Source organism: Charadrius vociferus, unplaced genomic scaffold, assembly GCF_000708025.1.
Source record: "Charadrius vociferus isolate BGI_N301 unplaced genomic scaffold, ASM70802v2 scaffold214, whole genome shotgun sequence".
Lineage (NCBI taxonomy): Eukaryota > Metazoa > Chordata > Aves > Charadriiformes > Charadriidae > Charadrius > Charadrius vociferus.
The window spans coordinates 567,366-589,191 of NW_009647955.1; the positions used below are offsets into that span (position 1 = coordinate 567,366).

A 21,826-nucleotide genomic window follows, 5' to 3' on the forward strand; every position below is an offset into this window, starting at 1 on the left:
TCCCTACACCCAGCAGTGCAGGGCAACCTCTGCCTTGCTTTTAGGGCAAGAAAAGATGCTGAAGGTCCCACGCTGCTTGTTGTTGCCTGGGGCACATCTTCCAGACGGATGTGCTGGCCAATCCCCGCTGCTGCTGGGTCCAGCACCACTTCTGACACCCTGTTGGCAGCTCATAACCCTCATGAGGTTGGCATCAGCTTGGGTATCATAGCAAAAATACTCCTCTGGGCTGCAGTAAGGTCACACACTGCAGAGAGCCCAGTCCGACACATATCTGATACCCGTCCTCACTACCATGACAGCATTACCCAGTGACTTCAGCCTGGCATAAAGCAGATGTTTTCTCAGTAACAGATTTGACTCACAAGTGGTCTCAAATCCCCAGGGTTTGCCGCAATCCCCGGAGAACCGCGAGGAGCTTGGAAATAAATCAGCCCCAGCCAACCAAGGGCGGCTTTTGCTCTCATGGACAGATTGAATCCCCGAGCGACTGAGCCCCTGAAAAATGATATGTCACTGCTCCTTCATCTGTTACAAGGCTCCTGGCATGGCAATCCAGGCGCTCCCCCAGACACATGCATTACCAGTTGCTTCCCATCTCCGTCTTCCTCCAAGAGGCTGACGTCTTGACCAGCAGCATGCAGCAAAGATGGAAGATGCAGGCTTGGTGCGACCGTGGGCAGCTCGTTTTGGCTGATTTAACTGCAGCCTTGTCCCTGAAACACCAGCTTTATCACTGGGAGCTGCGATGCATGCAGGGATACGGGTGACTCCTCCGTGCCCTGGGCCCAGACGGTCTCACCACGCCATCTGTCAGAGCGATGGCCCAGTCCGTGACACGGGCACGGGCCCCTGCGTGGCTGTGCTCTGCAGCTGCCAACACTCAGATCTGTCCTCTCCCCAGTGAGGGACTGTGGTGTCTGGGGACACAGGCAGGATGGGGCCAATTCTCCCATCTGCTCTCATACTGGTGGCAGACAGCAAAAAATCCTCCTCCCAGGGAAAGACCCTTCCACTTAACTGTCTGCCCTTTCCGAGGCGCACTGACATGGCTTTAAACTACCCGTCCTCTGCGTTCAGCAGCAGAACAACAGTGGGAATCTGAACTGTTTGGGATTTTGGGGAGCTGTGAGTCCACCCTGCAGCAAGTGTGGTCAGGGAACAGAAACCACAGAGCGCAACACTGATGTCTATCACCCCCACAGTGCCATGGTCCTTCCTTATGGACTGGAGGTCATATGGATTCACTGCCACAAGCACATCCTGGGTCAAATTAGAAAGTGGCCTTAAAGACAGGAGGGCAGCATCTGCTCACGTGGTTGACGGCTTTGGCCAAGTCTGAAAATCCATTTCTAAGCTAAACAATAGTTCAGCAAATGGTCAACTGCATAAGCTCACTCCAGGATCAAGACAGATATCTGCTTCTTCTCACTCATGCACTCCTTCCAATAATGAGAGCACACCATCACGCACGGCTATACCATCCTGCTGGGGAACACTGGCAGACAGGAATGCCAGCAGATGGGAACACCGCTCACCATCCAGACACATGCTGCCCTGTAGGGTCGACAGGCTCAGCTGTAAACTGGGTTTTGCCTATTATGGGAGTGTGCCAGACAGCAGGTTTGCCAGGCGCGAGTGGACTGCATAGCACACCTGAACACAGGGGCACCTTGGTCTTCTGATGATGAAATGAGCCTAGTTCCTGCCAAAATCATGTGTCATGGAATATCTCCTTTAAAAGTTCCTCTTTCTTCTTCCCCAAACTCTCTGTCTGGTATCTGCTCTGCAGAAGACTTCATCCCCATAACCTTGATACCTCTTTTGCGTATGAATTTGAGATGTATTCACAGGGCTAAATCTTAACAAGAGCCACTGGGAGGTATCTCAAAGTACACCCACCACTTCTCGGATTGCAGCCTCAGGAGACCACAGAGGCAAAATTTCAGCAAGTCAGTGGGTCCCAAAAAGCTCATCTTCGCCTTGGTGCCGAGGCAGAACCAAGTTGCCTTCTCTGTGCTCACCCCTTCTGGCCCACATCCAGGCTTGCTCCAAGTGCTGCTCCTGGCAAAGCCCAGCTCGCACCACAGTCAGCAGGACCAGAGAGGGACCCCAGGGAACGCATGTCACCAATGCCTTCACCTGTTAGCACCTTCCACCAGAAAAGGAAGATGTGACAGAAGGGATCAGGACAAGTTAAAGCAGAACATGGGATCTGAGAAAACACATCCAACTCCAGAGGACATTCCCTGCACTTTACAGAGCAGGACTCCTGCGCTGGACACGTACACGGGGGTGGGATTTATTGAACGGCTTCAGCCCCCAATCCCACATGTAAGCAAACATTAAGTCACTAAAGTACAGCAGGACTTCAGGCAACTGCTAACGAGTAAATGGAGCAAATAAGCTAATTACAAGAGTGACAGTCAAATAAGTGATGTTGGGAAGATGATTCATTCCTGCAGCGATAAGCAGGCCACAACAGAGAGACCATTTCAGGAACATGTCTCTTCTCCCTGTGAGGTAGGACTGCCCTCAGAAGAGGCTGTGCTATGCCCAGCTGCAAACATATGAAGGCAGATGCTTCACAAAACCTTTTTTCGATGGTGATAAGCACCCAAGTAAGTGTCCTGAGCAGCAGACGCACCAAACACAACAATTAGTGTGAGCAGCACAAGCCTCCATTGCAGAGATCTTCACAGAAGGTCACTTGGTCTGGAGGAAGACTTAAGGGTTTCCAGAGCTTCCCTACTTCTAACAGCATGTGTCTAGGTACCACATTTTGGTGTTGGAGCCACATGGCTTTAAGGCCATTCCCACACCCCTACATCATCCTCACTCTTGCTTCCTTCTTTGGACCAGTTGGGATACCAAGATGTGAAGAAATGGCACAAACATGAACCATGGAGCTGGCCGCCATCTCTTCACAGAGCAGGCTGGGTCCTTATGAGTCTGCTAAGATCCCGCATGCCACTTCAAGGGTGAAACATCCCAACCAGTAATAACACGGACACTACAGGAGGCACAGTAAGACTCAGCCTGACCCTGCGATCCAGCGAAACTCTGTTGCCCATGGGATACCCCCACTCCCAGCTGCATGGGGCTGGTGGCACTGGGGGAAGCTGCTGGCAGCGCCACAGCACCATGTTCCGTGTCCATTCACTCTCCCTCTACGTAACGACCAGCTACGGTACCACAGAAGGGGCGAGGGTTGAAGATGAAGCCACAGCAGACAGCTACAGCGAGACGCGACCGACAGCACAGTGCTTTTCTCACCTGCATGGGCCTGGAGAACATGTTGGTCAGCACTTCTTTCCTGGCTTCAGAGTATTTGTCAGCACCAAATGTTTCATTTAAGCTTTTCTGGAGGAGAAAAGAGAGAGAGCATTCAGTGTCGGCAAGCTGTGGTGGTAGGGGGACCCAGGCAGACCTTACTGGGGCAAACAGCAGCTCATCAGAGCCAAATTCCCCCCTTCCCTGCAAATCTCCTCGTAAACCAAAAAGCACACGTGAAATTGGGTTTTGCTCTGGGCCCAGCAGCCCTGACAGGACTGCGCACACAGTCGTTCTGAGTGTCGATTCACCTCCCAGGGTCAACAGCAGGGAGCAGCTGGGGCATGGCCACCGCTGTCTCCGTCCCCAGACATGCAGTGTGCGAGAGTGCCCGCAGCCCCTTTGCCGACCTGTGCCTGGCTCCCCTCCAGCTACGGAGAGCTTCCGCACACAGACTAATGGGACTCCGGGGAGACGTGGGTATGGGAGGTGACTGCCCAGGGCTAGAGGTGAGGAAGGGCTGGAGGGTTCAAAGTGCAGGAGAGGAGCTGAATGCGCAGCCCCGCGTCTGCTGACATAGCCTCGGTGCAGCCAGCCAGCGGGGAAAGCAGTCCCAGCCGACGGAGGGGTGTGCGGGAGGCCAGCGGGGATAGGATTAACAGAGGATTATCCACAGTCCAGTTGCAGCGAGTAAAGAAAATCCTGGAACCTGTGCTGTGCTGTTCAGCTGGAGTTCAGCCTCAGGACACGCTCAGTGGAGGATCGGTCGGATACCTCCCATGCTGGCTGCGTCTGACCTTTCCCAGCACCGCTCTCCAGTCCTTCCCAGTCACCCCACTCCCCACCCTGCCCTCCCTGAGACCTTCAGCGGCCCAGACAGAAACAACCCCTTGCAGAGCTACTTTTCCTGCAGTACAGAGCAAATGCCTGCCTTCGCAGAGAAAGAAAATGTGGGTGTCCCAGTGGCTGCTCCTGCACTGAAACATCCTTCCCATCGCAGAGAGGGCAGCGCTGGGGTCACTTGCCAGGTCCTCCCTGCCCTGCTCTAAACTCTGTGCACAACATGACTGACCAGGCCAGGCCAGGCCACCCTTGGCCAGTGCTGGTGGGCTGAAGAGCGAGTGAGGGAGGTGTTTTGTTTCGGCACGGGATAGTTGTCAGCTCTGCCTGGGCAGAGGGGGGCAGGGAATAAACCACGTGCTGCTGCAAAGAGGCCATCACGCAGCTGCCCACCCTTCGCCCCCATGGCCCCGCTCCCCGCCAGGCCAGGGCACTCACATGCAGGGTCCCCGCGCTGCTGAAGTCAATGTCGAGGCCAACTTGGTTGCAGAACTCCATGAGGTCTTTCAGCAGCTTGGTTTGGGGTGGAGGGTGGCGGCGAAGCAGGGCCTGCTCGGGGAAGGAGCGGTAGATCTGATGGGCTACGGCCATGTTTGCGAGCAGCATGAACTCTTCCACCAGCCTGCAGCAGGAGAAAAACAACCCCGGGCCCCAGTTATAGAGAGGAGTCCCCTGGGAAGCTGAGCCAGTCCATAGTGATGGGAACTAATACGACACGGGGGGACAGGGGAGCAGCTTGTAGTTGCTGTTATAAGCAAAGATTAGATGTGAGACTGCAGCAAATCCCCCTCCAAATTCTCACTTTCTAGCTGAAGTTTCCCCGGGGACTCAGAGCAAGCCGTCCTGCTGGCGCAGACAAGCAGAAGTCAGTGATAAATTGACAGCTTAAATTAGGATAAAATAATCTCCCTTTAGGTCATTTTATCTGCTGAAACGCTCGACAAGCAAAACAAACACTGTGTGAGAGATAGCACGGAAAACAAACACACATCGCTGTCTTCCCGGGCCAGAGAAAACAGCGTCTCTCTCACCCCCCCCAACCCGAGCTCAACATGTGTGGTCAAGCCCAGCCACCGAGCCCGACCTTTGCCTTGGGCTTCCACCCAGAGCGAGACGCAGCGCGGTCCCCGAGCAGGGCAAGCCACCAGCGCAGCTCACCGCGGGGCTGCCTCTGGAATCTGGGTGATGCCAGGACTCTGGGGGCTCCTCCTGGGTGCCCCAGGCTGGGGTGAGCAGCCCCCCTTCCACCTCTGAATGTACACACATTGAGTGGAAATCTCTGGGGCTACACACTGGAAAGAAAAGCAAACCAAGCGCTAGAGATCATCTTCGGAGCATTTATGGGTTGTGCTACCAGCTGTAGGGTTGTGCCACAGGAGACTCCCTTAACTGGGCTCAGATAAGCAGAGAGATGTGCTTAACTGGGCTTCCTGCTATTTGCTGCATGTATTCCCAGGGCTCCTAACTGGTGCTAATTGCCAAAAAAGATAATAGATTTACAGAAGTAACCTCATCCTCCGAGCAATGCCTGAGCGAGCTGTCACTGATTATGCCGGCTCAACCCCGTCGCTCCTGCAGGCAAAGCAGCGATTTTGCAGGGCTGGCTGGGCGACCTGGTGGTCCTGCAGCTCCCGGCCCCGGCCATCGCTGGGCAAGATGTGCAGGCTGCTGTGCTCCCAGGGCACTTGCTACAGCAGCAATGCATTCCCAACCTGGGAGTACTTGCCAAGAACTCGAAAGAGAAAGGAAATAGAGAAAAGCCCAGAGGAAGAATAAGCACCTGATGGTGATAATCAGCAGTGGAAACGTTCATCCTTAACGGGAAGGAGGTGTCTTAACAAGAGCCTTGTGGGTTCTCCCAGAGCACGTTGTGCCAGAGGCCAATACCTCAGACCCTGGGCAGGAGGGACACCCTTGAGCATGGGCAGTGTGGGAAGGGGTGGGTGGGGAGCAGCACAGCCGAAGTGGGAATGGGCCACCCATGCTGTCCCCTGAAACACCTGCCGATGGGCAGATGCTACCAGAAGGCCAAGGGCTGTGTCAGGAGGTGGGCAATGCGCCCACAGCCCGGCGTGGGAGCAGGGTCTGTACACGCTTGTGAAGGGTGACTTCCATAGGGGTTGAGCCAAGTTCTTGCTGCTCCTGTGCAGCTAAGCCAGCAGATGGCAACATCGGTCCCTCTATGGCCACCAGCACTGGGGGGCTGCGGGACAGCATGGCCCAAGGGTGCTGGGCACCCCAGCTGTGCGGCACCCAGGGGTGGGAGGCAGGGAGCAGCACCCAACCGGTTATGGCATGGCCATCCCCATCTCCTGGGTGTGGGTGGACCCACCAGCTCTCATGCAGCTGCCGCCGTTGCAGACCATACGTGGGGAACCGTGGCCTGAGGACACGTGCGAGGCTGCGCTGGCCAGTGCTCATACCTGGGAAGCCCTTCTGCCCAAGCCAGCTTATAGAAAGGCACAGCAAAGAGCACGGGCTGCAAAAGGCAGTACCCCTCCTTCCCGTAGGCTACAGAGCAAAGAAAAAGGGAGACATTTCCACCGCTCACCCCAGCTACACAGATGGACATGTGGGCAAAGGCTGGCCATGGAGCCCCTGTGCCTCCCTCGAAACGTAGCCTCTACAGAGTGAAGGGCAAACCGATTTTTAAAGACAAAGCAATAAACAGTCGTGAACAGCATCTCCTCTTTGTCACAGGCGCAACACGCTTATCTCATGTCCTAGAGATGAACACCATAAGTGAGCGCTCAAGCAGCCCCTGCCGTTCTTGCTCCCGTTGCGCTCTACAGTGTAAAGCCTTTACCTCTTACCTCCAGCAGTACTTTGGGCTGGATGAAATTTCCACCTGATTATTAAGTTTTGTATTTTGTTTTACTATTTTGGAGCTTGGGGCTTTTACATTTTCCTGGTGATATCCTTGTTCTGACATTGCAGGTAGCACTGAGTTGAAGGCAATACCTGAGCACCCTCCTGCCAGGGATGCTTTTACAGCTAAAGGAAAACTAACAGCACATACTTCTTGCTTTGCTCTGCAAAACCCCATCCTCTCTCCCTTCAACACATCCACACCTGGAGCACCAGCCCCCAGACAGCATCCAAGACAGCCCCCCATCAATAGGAGGTACCCAGCACATGGTTGGATTGATTGCATGGGCAGGAAAATCTTATCAGGAAGCACCCAGGAGCTTTGCGCCCATGATAGGGTGCACAGGACACGACCACAGATATTCAGAGTTGAAAAGCTACTTGTCTTGCTCACCCACTCAAAGGCAGCGGCAGGCTTTGGGAGATGTGGCTGCAGCTTGGGCTCGCAGACGAGGTTGGACACTGCTCTGTATCTGGGGGGGAAGAAAAGCCCCAGGACCCGATGGGTCGGTTCGTATCAGCTCAGGTTAACGAACCACAGTGGTCCAGGAAGGCTCCCTGCCCTGTGGGTCAACCCCAAAACACCCTGCAGAGACGGAGGGTCCTTGCCAGCTCTGGACCACCGGGTCACAGAGCTGCTCCCCACATGCACCCCATTGCAGCAGCCCTGCAAGCATGAAAGGGATGAACAGCGTGGGGCTGCCCTGTGCTAATTCCTAGACAAGTTTGTTTTAAACATCAAGATTTAGTCCCCAGGGAGAGGAAAGCAGCTTCCAGAAGGGACAGGTCACGGCTGGGCTAATCCAGAGCATGTGAGAGCCTGCCGGGGTCAGAGGGAACGGGCTGAGGACAGTGAAGGAGCTGGCACCTGCGCCCAGAGCTAAGCCAGGTCACCTCTTCCGCAGAAGAACGGGGTCTGCGGCTCAGGACACGAGGAGGGAGTTGGCTGCAACAAACAGCTCACCGTGGCGGTTTCACTGTACCTAAAAGGAAAAACTTTATTCCCATGTGAGGCTCACACCGAGACTCTGCAGGGGACACTGGAGACTCAGGAGGATGAGGCAGGGCTGGGACAGCGCAGGAAGCCGGCACAGCTTCAGGTGCAGAGGAGCGGGAGGTCACAGCAAAGCTGCTGCCTTCCTGCCCTCCCCACGCGGCCTTTTAGCTGCGCTTTTATTTAACGTCCTCCCCAGGGCTTCGACTGGGCAAGTGCTACGCCGCGGCTTGGAAAAAAACAATGGATGCTGAAGGCAGGCGGGAGCAGAGGATGGTTGGCAGCGGCTGGGGGCCAGACCAGCACCTGGCACTGGTGTTACTGGGAGCCGTGCTGAAGCCCTGCTAACTTGTCAGCAGGTCAAACGACAAGAGGTTTGGGGTTTTGTTTTTGGTTTTTTTTTTTTTTCTTTTTTCTTAAAACAGCCTAGCTCGGAGTTTGGCTCAGTGCGGCTGGCAGACGGGAGTGCAAAGAAAAATATTCATTGCTAAAAAAATGGAGACAGAAAGACTGGTCCATCTGAACGCACGCTGAATGAATCCCATGTGAAATGCATTCTAACGCCATCGCTACAGTTTCCTCTGGATTAGCTGAGCTATCCTTGGCTCTCGGCTCCATAAAATCCCATAAACAATCTGATCTGAACTTTTGCCCTTTCTGTGCCGATGTGAGGTTTCCTCCGCTATCCCATGGAGAGGGCTGGGGGAGAGCAGGTGGCTGTCCCTGCCGTAGGTGCCTGCAGATCCCGGCTGTCCTGCTCGCCGGGGCTGCAGGAGGGAGCATTTCCAAACCTGTTCAACGCATCATTTAACATGTGCACATGCAAGAGGGAGGAGATGGAGGGGCGGGACAGCTTGCGAGCTCAGTAACATGCGTAAGCATCTTCTGCCAGCTCTTTCAATACCCAGATTTTTGCTTATGAGTTATGGGCTTGGTGCAGGAGTTAGTGGGTGAAACTCTATAGCCTGCCTTATGCAAGAGGTCAGCTGGAGTGTACGGTTTTCAGAAGCATTCGCCTCTGAGTTTCAAACGTGATTGAGGCATGCCGGCTCCTACATCCCACTGACTGAGGGGGAGATTTCAGGCTCCTGAGATGCTCTTAAACACAGGACTTGGTGCCTTTCAAAGTACCTTAAGTGATGGTCTTAGGCCCTGTAGCCAAATAACCGCCTATGAAACCATCCAGCTGAAGAGGACTGGTGATGCCTTAATGGCAGCCCTGAACCCACGCTACTGGGCTGTAACTCTCCTTGCACAGCTCCTATCAGAGCCAAACATCCGAGGGACAGGGGAAGAGGAGCTGCACATTCAGACTCTGGAATTGCTTTAGTAGCAGCTTTACTATTTGCTCCGTAAAAAGTTAGCTACACCCTTCCCAATCTCTTGATAGCAACCTCAAATAACTACTCACATCCTCCGCAAGTTGGTTGGTTGACGGCAAATAAAATATTGGTTTCTCATGCCACATCTCTGCAGAGTGAAGCAGGGCAAGCAAAATGCCTGTTTGGCTGCTTGTCTCCATGACAATGCAGCCAGGCTACACAGCAGCCACCCAAGTGCCCACTCTCCCTGATTAACTTCACAAATGACATTAGCGAAGCAGGGTTCGCTGCAAGGAAGAGACAAGGAGTACTTTGTTTGCAATGCAGTAAGTGCAGGAAGGAGGCAGACAGCTTGGGTAAAGCAAAGTGACATTAAAACATCTGCTGTTCCACCAGTGTAACAGACCCGTAGGCTTCAGAGCAAACGGCAGTGAGGTAGGGCTGAACAGAGGAGCACAGCTCTTCCCCCACGCCACCTTCTTCACCTCCATCCCCTCCTGCAAGATGTAACCATTGGGTGTATCCCAGGCATTGGAAGTGTGCGCGTAGCTGAGGTGTAGACTCAGAGATAAACCCGAAACACCACGTAGCTCTCCCACGGAAGGGTTTTTCTCGCTATCGACAGATCAGAGAAGTTGATCTTTTCTTCACGTGTAGCTCATTGTGGAAACCTGTTCCCAAAGGGACAGAGCTGAACTGTCCTGAGCTGGAGTCTGAGCCCCCCTTGCAATGGTGGTCCCTCCGGCTGGGTGAGCTGCCACCAGGTAAATCCCAGCATTTTTCCGGCATCTCAGACTTAAGCCAAATGCGAACAAATCATTTCTGCAAAGTTTACCAAATTTCTTTCCTCTATCCCATTACAAAATCCCATCTGCTCCTCTCCATCTTGTTTCCTCCTGACAGCACTTGCTCCCTCCTGCACAGGGAACAAGATTTTGGCTGTTCAAACTCCTTCCCCTCGCCAGATGGGTTTACTATCCCAGCTCAGCATCAGTCTGTGCTTTGACCAGCAGTCAGGGCCTCTGGTTTCTCAACCCATAGCTACGTGCCTGCCTCAGGTGTCCAGCTCCATCCTGGGTCCAAACAGGGATAGGACAGTAGAGCTTTGAAAGCATCACACTTAAGTTTGTGTTTGAAACGAACAGTGCCATGGGAGGCCAGTGCTGAGAAAAGGAAGGCCTGGCCTGTTTGTGCGTGTCCGAGAAGACTGTAAAGACACTGATGGATAAATGTCCCCTTGCTAAGGGCAGTATATCGCTGAGAGCCCTCGCTCTCTGCTGGCTTGAAGGGAATTATTGCTGCAGCGCAATCCCATAACAAACAAGAGATCTACAGCCACGTCCTGGGAATATGACTCTAAATCCTGCTGCATTCACCAAGAGAAAGTCACCTTCCACAAAAGGCTGCAAACAGTCCTGTGCATGTCCAGCAGCAGCAGCAGGATCAGCTGAAGGAAAACAGTAAAGAAACAGCGCCACAGTTCAACCAACACGGTCTCTCCAAAGCGTTCAGTCCAAAGACGCTAGATGTGGTACGATTTTTTCTTCTTTTCTTTAAATCATGTACGTTTATTTTTGATTACAGCTCTTCCATGAAGCAAAGGAACTTGAGAGGTTTCTATAAAAGCTCTTCTAAAAGCAACATTAGCTAATCCCGCATCTCCTGAAAGCACAGCCAATGACAGAATCATGCTCTTTGGCGAGTAGCTGGACCGGCGCTTGTGATGGCTCTTTTCCATGCAAAATCCTGCAAGAATGGTGTACTGTCTTCCTGGTGACACTCTGCCTATCCAACGAACAGGAGCATCTTCAGCCACTCACTCCAGAACGGCACTGCTGCTCAAAGAGTTATGAAAATCAAATCCCCTGTTATCCAAAAACTTGGATCGCAGTGTTATATATGAGCCTTGCAATGTTGGTGTGGAGCTCTGTTTGCCAATGACAGTTGCCAAAAGCCCAAAAGCCCAACTTTCTTTTTTTTTTTTTTGAAAGAAAAAGTAGTAAAAGGCAAGAACGCTGGCGGTTCCTGGCTCGATGAAAGTCATTTGTGCTCCTTTCGCAGCTAGCGGCAGCCTTGAACAAAGCATAGCTGAATAATGGAATTACTCCACTTTCTGAGATTGCTCAATTAGCTCTTGGTTAAAACTGTTAACATTGAAACTTGATGAGAATAGCAGCTCTGAGGCAGTTTTAGATTCATTTCTTACTAAGCTAGAATGGCTTTTCCCTCTAATGAACTCCCTTTCCGGGGTATAATGAATGCCCTTTTTATTAGCTATGGTGCCTTCCCAGTAATAGATGCCTACAACACAAATGCACGGGAGGGTTTTCTGAATACAAATGTCACTTACTGGCCACTCTCACACCTTGAGGCTGGAAATACCATGAGACCACTCTCTTTGCTTTATCCAAATTAACTGCGGTACGGTGGAAAACCGTTTTAAGCTCTCAATACTAAAGCCGGGCTACTGAAGGCATTTGGCATGATTAGGAATTAATTGCTTAAAGCCTGATGTACTGGCTTTGCACACGGGGATTTAGACCGCTAGAAAAACCTCAACCATTTGCTTAAGTTCCTTTGAAATTATCGAAGCCACTTTGCAGCCCCGTTACATAAAAGAGCTGACTTAATCTGGAAGCATGATGTCAGGCCAGACGTCAGGGCGCTGAAGACGGCACAAGCGGTCATGGAGCCTTCGGCACCTCTTGGTGCTCGGCTGCATGGATGGCAAATGCTCCCCAACTGGCCTGGAGCTCCTAAACCCCGTCTGTGGTTTGTATGGAAGTGATAAAGTCAATGCCCACCCGACCCACCACCCTGATCCCATCTTGATCCAAGTGGTAAAGAGAACGTCATCAAACTGAAGGGCGAGTGTTGTGGAGGACGCAATCTCTGCGGGCTGCACCTCTTCATTAAATGTTAATATGACTGCAGTCTGCTCCTTTTCATACAAATTGGCGACAACCTTCAGACTCCTGGCACGAAGCTGAAGTACCCTTCTGTGCCAAAACAGCATCTTCAGCTGCCATGGGCCAGGGATGAAAGCCTAGATCTGCACCCATGTGCTGGGCCACACAGGACACATAGGCAGAACTTCAGCAGACTCCCTCAGTCCCAGCTCCAGCATTCTCCACAATTGTCTCAGAACTATCACATTTCGAGCTCGGGGCAGAGGACTTCACCCTTAGCATTGCAGACAGGGGAAGATCTCCCTCCAGGAATGACCTTCCTGGGTAAAGAAACACCTTTTTCCACGGGCCCCAGTGATGCCTGCAGAGTGCCGTTTGCCCAGTGTGGGCACACAGCCCCACATCTACCCCCTCCTAGAAATGCCTCCAGGGCTGCCGCTGCTGTACAGACATCCCCACTTGTGATAGATGTCAGCATCAAAGTGGCGGTGCTGTTCAAAAGTCCTCCTTTAAAACACAACCCTTTCACCCTGCCTACGCATTTCTCCATGGGGAAGATGACGGCAGCACTGGAAAGGGTTTGCATCCTTGCGTTTAGCTCCAGGAGCCGTGCGACTGGGGATCCCAGCCCAGCTCCCTGTGGATCCGTATCAGATCCAGTTTGTTTTTCCAGGGAGCCATCAGCTCACTGGGATCTTGTCTCTCAGAGGGAGCTACAATGGCCGGGGCCCTGCTCCCCCTCCGCAGACGAGGGGTAAGCAGCGACCACTAATGCACACAACTCAGTGTTGTGTTCAGCTAACGGTCTCACGGGGACAATCACCACCTGGGCTGGCAAGTCTTACTTTCGGGAGTGCATTAGGATGGTCCTGAGCAGCGGTGCTGCCTAGGGCCAGAGCAGGGACCCGAGACAGTTTTCTCCAGCCCGTGGGCAAAAGAGCCCAGAGCCAAGACGGGTCTGGGATGGTGCAGAGGAGATGGGAGATACCCCACGACCAGCGCCCAAAGCAGGACTGGCAGTCCACATTCCTGAGACATGCAGCCTGATACGTCACTGGTTCCAAAAGCAGAGCTTATGACAAGACATATAATATTAATGTCATCCAGAGCCCAGCTAAGAAGGGAATGCAAAGAATTCCTGAAGAAATGCAGACAGCCCCTCTCCTGACAGGAAAGTCTCTGGCCCCACACATCAGGCCAGCACCGCCTGTTATCAGGCTGCATTTCCCACTGAAAGGAGGAAGCGGGAATGAAAGGCACTTTTACTCGCCGTTAAAAGTTTATACAAGTGATTTATGGGTCAGAAAAATTAGCAGGTCCGTCACTGAGTGCTCCATACAGCAGCACGTGTTACATGGCTGCTGACCAGAAATGCCAAGACCCATTAGGTGGAAGCAAAGGGCAGCACGATGGAAAGTTAAAGATGCTTTTTGCCCATTTAATTAATTAGTCAGGTCTTTTTTTTCCATCCCCTGCAGCCTTCATTAATGTAACATTGAAGTGAAGGAATATTAACAATTCAGACAACACATTAATATTAACACAACACCTGCAAAATGCAAATGTAAGTCCATTAGGTAAACAGATGATCTTAAGCCATTGAGGCAGAAATAACATTCTGACATTTCCTAGCACGAATATCCTGCAGAGATACTGTCCATCACTTCTGCTCCATTAAAAAGCCATGGCCCCTTGTACGTAGGGGGCTCCTCATCTGTTACTAGTCCCTGAAAGGATGAGAAAAACTCACATTTCTGTTAAGACATTTGCCAGTTTCACATGGAAAGTGTCTTACTAAAGCCATGTCATGAACCAGAAAGTTCAAAAGGGATTTTTAAAAGGATTTTATCTCTGTGCTAGCAAGGGATAGAGATAAAACCTGAAGCTGATAGCTTGTAAATATTAACCTACACTTGGGATCGCTCCAGAACCTGAGCTTTCTATTACAGTGGTTTAATCTGAGACAAGTTTTCAGTAAGGGAGAAACAAACAGTTAATCACCCAGAGAACTGATAGTGCCGTAGGGAATCACAGGCTGCTAGAACCGGCCCTCCTGTACCACGTTCCCCAGCAGCTCATGCTCTCCCAGACGTTCCTGCTGCGAAGACAGTCACACCCTGCGTGTGACTTACCAATGCTTACCTGGCACTGAAGAGTTGATTAGGCTCAAAACAGGAGACAAACTGATGGACAAAGAGGGAAATAAAGAAGGAATGAACATCCCAGACTGGAAGCTTACTCTGAGATGGCCAACAACTGGGGAGAGCACCCATATATCAACCAGAATGTGACCCAGGGACAAACAAGCAGGAGCCTGCAGAAGCTCATGAAGAGATGAACAAAAGCTAGCCAAAAACATTCAAAAGACCAAAACCATGAAAAGCAATCTAAATAATCTGGCAGTCAAAGGCAGTGGTGGCATAACAACCCAACGTGTACCCCTGATGCTCATGAAGTGAAAGCCAGGCAGTGACTTGCTAAGCAGTGCCCTCTTTTGCTGCAGGTCTCTGGTCCAACCTCCTGCTCAATGCAGGATAACTATGAAGTCGGATCTGGTCGGCCTTTCCCAGTCGAGTTCTACCAATCTCCAATGTCAACTGTCTCACAGCCCCTTCTGGGTCCCTGTTCCAGTCCTTAACTACGCTCATAAGTGTTGTTTGGGCTTATAGGAAGAGAACTCCAGGAGAAGCAACCACCCAGACTGGCCAGCCTTTAGTAAGGGCCTTGCAGGAGGAGGATTGCTCAGGAGAAACTGGCTGCAGATCAAGGGAATTAGAGCAACCACCAGGACCGCTGGTTCCGAGATCTGCATCAGGAAAACACATTCAACCTAGCAAGGTCCCCAGTGGACAACACCCAAAATGCAGCTGCTCCCTGCCTGTGGGACGCTCTGCTGGGGGTGCTTTCCAGGCAGGGCCGTGGCTGTGGCTGTGGCTGTGGAGCAGGGCTCACAGTGCTGTCCATCACCGCTCTGGTTCAACCTCAGATTTGCAGTTGTAGCACGGAGTGTGGGCAGGTTAAGGGGAATAGTTGTATCAATACAGAGCGAGGGATCCAGCTGGCTCTGGCTGTATTATTCTTGGTCTCAAATGATGGCGAAGCACAACACATGAACCTTCTGGTTACCAGGACTTTCAAAGACATGGAAACCCTAGGGGGAGGGGAGCAAGCTACGGGGGACATGGACAGCAGATCAGGGTCAAAACAACCAATAAAAGTTGGCAAGGGGATGAAAGGGAAAAGGGCAACACAGGATTTGGGGGTGATATTTTCTAAATAGGGACTACTGAAATACTCTGGATAACTTCTGCTTTAAGGCAGCCTCTTGGCAGATTAAAATGTCCCAGAAGGTTTTATATCCAGCTCCTACAATCTTAAACTAAATATTAGGTGAGAAAAACATGCTTCTAAAGAAAAGTCAGGCATAGCCCTGAGTGAAAAACAAAGAGCAGGAGAACGAACGTATCGGGTTTGTTGAATATACAATCAACAACATATTTTTTTTTTCCCCAAAAATAAAGCCAAGGGAATGAAATGCAAAGAGACGAGCAGGATGGAAAAGCTGCAGGAAATTTAGGCTGTCCCCCACCCCATGTCTCCCCCAGGCATGACTCTCTCCCTGCCTGGCCTCAGCGGGCAGGCTTGGAGCTACGCTGTAAATTCCCGAGAGCGCCTCACCCCCTCTGCAGCGGGACAGACTCAAGGTACAACAGGTCTTTTCCATCTGTAACTTCTCTCTCTTGACTTTTATGTGCATTGATTCAAAAGCTATTTGATTTACTGGCGTAGGGATTGTGTAGAGCCTGGTTTGGTCTAAGGACAGCCTGAGGTTAAAAGCAGCAGTGCAATTTCACCACCCCGTCCATTACAAGAAAATGTTCAGGTCTGGATTTATAGTCACGTTCCAGTGAGCCCACGCACCACGGCAGGCTGAAATTAGCCTCATTTATGCAATGAGATTGAGAAGAAAAGGCTAAACATCCTGCTGGAGTTTGGCACACAACAGGGACAGCCATGTGGAGTGGGAGTGGGCGATGAACGGCACGCTTGCTGTCAGAGAGGAGGGCGCATGGCAGTGGAGACAGAGGGCTGTTTGTCTCCCGCTGGAGCTACTTACAGACAGACCGATAGATGAGGATAGATGAGGTAGTTTCAATGAGACCATAACAGGTAAGGATGGGTGGCACGGGACCTATTGCCGTAAGCAAGGAAGAATCATATCCTTAAAGCCCACAGATGGATACGACAAGTCTCCAGAGCTAGACTAGTAAGGACGGACTTTGTTTCACATCGAAGTCCCTCTATCGAGATCATATAAAACAGAGAAGAAGCTCTGTTCACACTGAGATCTGCAGAACCTCACACGCTGCTGGGTGAAGGTAGCAAATGTCTCAGTCCCTGGCCGTCACAGCCAGCGAGCTAACCTGGTTACTCCTGCTAGCTCCTCCACTGACTTGTATGGGTCCCTCAGCTGCATCTAAGAGCAGAGGAACTAAAGCTAAATCCACCGTGATACCCTGAAACTGGTCCTTTGGGCCAGAGTTTTACTGGATCAAGGAAAGGATGGTTAAAATGAAGACACAGGTGTGATGAAGAAGAACTCTTGCAATGTGACCTTCCAGGCTCTGAACTGGAGTTACAACCAGAGTTCAGCAGCACAGACCAACTTTCTGAAAAAATCTACCATCACCAAAAAGCAGACACACAGATCTGTCAGCACATTTCTGCTGCTAAAACCAATGGATCTCAGCACTGGATCATGATAAGATTTGCAACACTGTCATCTTGCAGAGCCTTGGCAGTGCCTTTTAATCCTTGGAAAAGGAGCATTTCAGGCATCAGTTCTTGCCTTTGCATATGAGTGCTGCAAAGCCAAAACAACAACCTCTCTTGGAGCACAGGGCATATCCTAAGATGCCCCGGAGCTTTCTTGTCCTACGGACATTGAGTAGTAATCTCCAAATGACAAAACAGAAATAAGACCATATATCCTCATGTTTTGGTGAGCCTCCAGTCCAGGCCTGACAGATACCTGGCTCTGGGTGCTGCATCTCTTAGACAGCTTAACCCTTGAATGAACAGGGTAGCTCTGTACATTTAGAAGAAGGAAGCACATTAGGTCTGCCTTTTGTTTGTAAATCACCATCCTGGATTGTATGGCAATGTTCCCCACTTTCCCAGTGCCCAAATCTGTCAGGTCACACTGGGAATCACCAGGGCAAGTCACCACCTGCAAGGACCTTGCTGTTGGAAGCACAACGGTGGCTCCATCCCTGGCACAGAAGGACCTCAGTGGTTGGGTATCTTATGGTGGTTGGACCCCAACCAGCCATATTCCTTCCAGGCAACCCGATTTGTCATGCCTTCACACTAGGCAGTCAAATGTGAATGACTTGGGTCCTAGGCCTCTGTTTGGCCACTAGATCTACATGCTGGGTCAACCATTTGGAAATCTGAGAGCGCCAGCCTGAAACAGCCCGTTTGGCTGGGGTGTACTGCAACCTCCAAGCTCAGACTCAGCAGAGACCTCCCTTGTTTTTCACAAGCTCTGAAAACACTGTGACACAGGAGAAGAGCAAGCGGCCATGATGACTGCTGTCTCCCAGTAGGTCCCTGATGTTCTAGTCACACAGGTGGGAACACATTGAGGTCACCTGGGGAAGGCAAATGCAGTACCATGTCTTTCCTAGAGTATGACAGCAAAATAGCTGCCCGGCTCTCTACCATGAGTTATTCAATAACATCAGAGTAACAGCTTTGTGACCTTCCTCCAACTGATCAAACTGTTACATCCAGAGAGCCGAGGAGAAGGCCAGTGAAGCTCCATCAGATGCCCTTCACTGACCAGTTTCAGCAGGGGACAAAACCACTCAGAACCACTGCCTGCAGCGGCAATGCGACTGTGCCAAGAGGTGTTAAGAGAAAGGGGACACACACGCCAGTTAAAACAAACAATCCAAGTACCTAGGAAAGGGCAGGGATTACGTGAACCTGGTAACCTATCACAGGGGGTACAACAGCTTCTGTTATTGCCCATGTTTCACGCGCTCACTTACTGCTGTTCAGACATGACAGATACCAGCAACTTCTGTGAAGGCTTGTGGGAGCGTGTCCCCTGGCAGCAGGAGAGGTACCAACCTCGTTTCAGCCTGAGCTTGCTCCATAACACACCGAGATAGATCCCATATGGAAAGGAAGCAGTTCAGGAGTGATGCATGGATGGGCCAAAGCATGGGAAATACAGCTTATGGTACGTGCAATCCAGGCACATTATACCCTCTTTGAAAGCCACTCTCCCATTGTTATTTAACATCCTGCAAGTTTCAGCCAGAGACGCAGTCTCCCATCCGCGCCCTGAACTGGCCTGGGAATGGCTGGGAAGAAGAAAGGGAGCTTGAAATGAACTGTGGAAAGATTTAAGTGCTCTAACTGCTGCTTTCCAATACAATTTTCCACTTGGGGCAGGGGAAGGGAAGGAGGAGAGCCTGACAGCAGTTTAGAGCCAGTCACAATTGTGACAGGTTTTTCTTTTCCATTTCCAACCAGCTCACAGGCAGAAGGAGCACTTTAACCTCCATTAATTATCACAGCCTTATTCCAGCCCAGCGTTTCAGAGCAGCGGTGGCAAACTCTTAGGACCAGTTAGGAGCAGGTCCTGCCTCAAATTGTGCAGTAAAACTCCGTCATTCATGGGAGCAAGAGCTACTGCAACTCCTCCTATAGTACCTTAGTTTGCAGCTAAGGGCATCTCCCACAGGCAGCACCACTACTGCCAGGGAAGAGGATCACACAAATGAATTCTTGCACTCCAGACTCTGAGAAGAGGTTAACAGCCATTTAACAGACAGATCTGTTGTACAACTAAGCCATACACACACAAAAATGGAGCTTAACAGAGGAATATATCATTTCTGCCTCCTCTCTGGCTATCAGACTCCTGCTGTAGCTCTACCACCACGTGAAGTTTATTGCATTTATCAGCATTGATCATTGGATATGCAGCTTAAAAGTGTGCATGTGCTGCTTAGGGAGACATGGACAGCTTGAATACACACAGCCCTCATACAACTGGGGCAAAATTATTATGAAATATTGCTATGTGGTTTCTCCCACTGCTTGGCTTCATTACAAACTATCAAAGATAATTATAAAAAAATAGCCATAACTGAGATGTGCCTGTGCAGGGACTAAGCGTGTCCTAGCTCAGCATTTCAGCCCACGCTGCCCCATGTCCCTTGGTGCTCCGCTGCCGACATGGCTGATCCACCCTTAGCTGGTGTCCCCTGCCGAGACCCGGCCCCTGCTCCCATCCACTCCCAGCGTCTGGCTGCAGGTACCATCCCTTCATGCTCAGTGATGATGAGATGCGTCATTCTCCCTTCCCCGGTGACACAAGACCTTTGCAGAGCTGTCCCCTCTGACACTTGTGGCTTGCAAGCTGCTCCCAGGTATTTTTAGGATTACCCTTTGGCACTGAATAATGAAAGCAGGGAGATGCTGCTGCTGGACACGGTCAGAACTCTTCCCGGCCACCCTGCAGTCACACCAGGAGATGCTGGTGAGCATCTCAGGGTTCACACGCATCGTGGCTCTGAGTCGAAACCAAGCCTAGCCACAAGCAGTTTCTTCCCCCTCCTTCATCGCCTGGAACAGCTGATGGTTCCAACCATGGCAGATTTACCAGTATACAGCAGGTAAGGAGCAAGGCGGTGTGCCTGAGTGTGCACAGACACGTAAAGGAGGACTGGCTGCAAATTCAAATATAGAGTGATTGGGACATATTGTGCCGGGATGCTGTGGCTCACACAGCAGCAGCCGTCGGCAGCTCCACATTCAGCTCTGAGTCACTCAGGAACCAGCCTGGGGAGCAATTACTGGTGCACAAAATGCTCTTGAGCTGCAACAAAAGGACAGAGAGAGGAGTTTCCCATCAAAAAGGCTTGAAGTCTTTATCTCCTCCACTTAGGCTTGGGAGGATACTTCCTCCTGCTTAGACAAGCGGAAGCCTCAGCAGAGCATCTGTTGGGGGGCCTGAGATGCTGGAGGGGAAGCATCCAGTGAGGTGAATCAGGAGTGAGCATCAGCCACGGCGGTACAGCAGGTTCGCCTTGCCAGCATCACCCCACTCCTCTGCCAGCGCTTGTGACTGCAGGAACTACGCTCCGTTACGAACAAGCTGTTCCTCTAATTCCGCCCTCCTGACTCCTCTGCAAAGAAGATTTTCTCGAAATTGTCTGGGGCTCTGACTAGCCAAATGCACTTTTAAATCCAACTTCAGTCCTCTAGCTGCCACCGCACTGCTCCCTGCAAGCTCAGCCCTGAGTGCCACGGGGCGGGAGGAAACCCCTGAACCTGAAACCCTGAGCCTGCTCCAAAAACAGGTCTGCAGCCCCCACGCCTAGATCCTTCCCCCCCGCACCCTCACACACACACGAGCTTTTTATTCTAGCAACCCCATAGACTACCCTAGGACTGAAAGGGAAAACATTACAGCAAGTGCACGCCTAGATGTTCATTTTGTATGTGCTGACAGTCTCACTTTAATCCTACTTTCCACGTTTAAGGTGTTAATGGGAACCTTGATGCATTTCAGAGGGAACGCGCACGGATAGAAGATAGATGCGTGAGTCTAAAACCCTGCTCCCAGATTTCACATCAAGTGCCGGATTTGTTTATATCCATATGATACAATCTCCATAAAAGCAATCAACCACCACTGAAAGGAAGATGTTTCAATATCTGCACAGTCTTCACACAGGCTAGGCATTAGGTTTGCTTTTATGATGCAGAATAATATAATGGATTCCTTCCACAAGTTCCCAAATGTTGTTATTAAGTATTGCTTCTCTAATAAAATATGCTGCAACATACAGTAGTACATGATGTGGCATTTACACAAGTCTTTTCTCTATATAGGACTTGCTGGCTTTTAAACAAATCTGTCTCTTCTACACACTACAGAAGCACAAGATGAGTAATTATGTTCTCTGCTTAATAATGTTTTTGCACTGGCCAATTTAACAGCTAATCTCCACAAACCTCTGAGATAGTCCCCCAGCAGCTGCATTTGCATGTTGTAATCAAGTCTTGCTATTAAATCATACTTTGCAACAATAGCTGAGCTGTCAAGTACAAGCAGCGGCTCTCGCGCTGGCACCATGCAGGCGAAAGTCCTGGATAAACATGCACAAAGCCACACCGCTCCGCCAGCTAAGAGAGCATCCCTTCGCACTTTCGGGAGCTCGGGGATGGCTACACCCACCAGGGATCTCAGGATAAGCATCCTTCACCTCTCTGTGCTTTCCGGAGCAGTCAGGCAGCGTGCAGTTTGTTTTCTCCAGGTCTGCATGCTGCTCTCTGCAGTGGTGCAAAAGCCAAACTGGTTTGGCTGCTGTGCTCTGTCCTACTCCTCAGGCTGCTTTCCAGGGCATCCTTCAAGCATCGAGCACCGGGTGCAGCAGAGAGAGCCCTTCGTTGCAAAGGTCCCCCCATGGCTGCGCGGGCAGAAGAGCTTGTGGAGCCGTGCTGTGAATCAGAGCACTGCACCCTTCAGGGTTAACTGCCCTCCTTGAAAATACCCTGCCCAATTTTCTGATGTCTTTGCTGTACAGTACAGCACA

At 51.2% G+C, this 21,826-nt stretch overlaps 1 protein-coding gene across 1 annotated transcript in view; it reads right to left on the bottom strand.

Annotated features, from left to right (window-relative positions):
• Window positions 1-21,826, bottom strand: part of DIS3L2 (DIS3 like 3'-5' exoribonuclease 2) — a 175,687-nt gene that overhangs the window by 6,108 nt on the left and 147,753 nt on the right. The window contains 2 exon segments of the mRNA XM_009883404.1: window positions 3,277-3,363; window positions 4,552-4,735. Coding sequence (XP_009881706.1) covers window positions 3,277-3,363; window positions 4,552-4,735 — 271 coding nt within the window.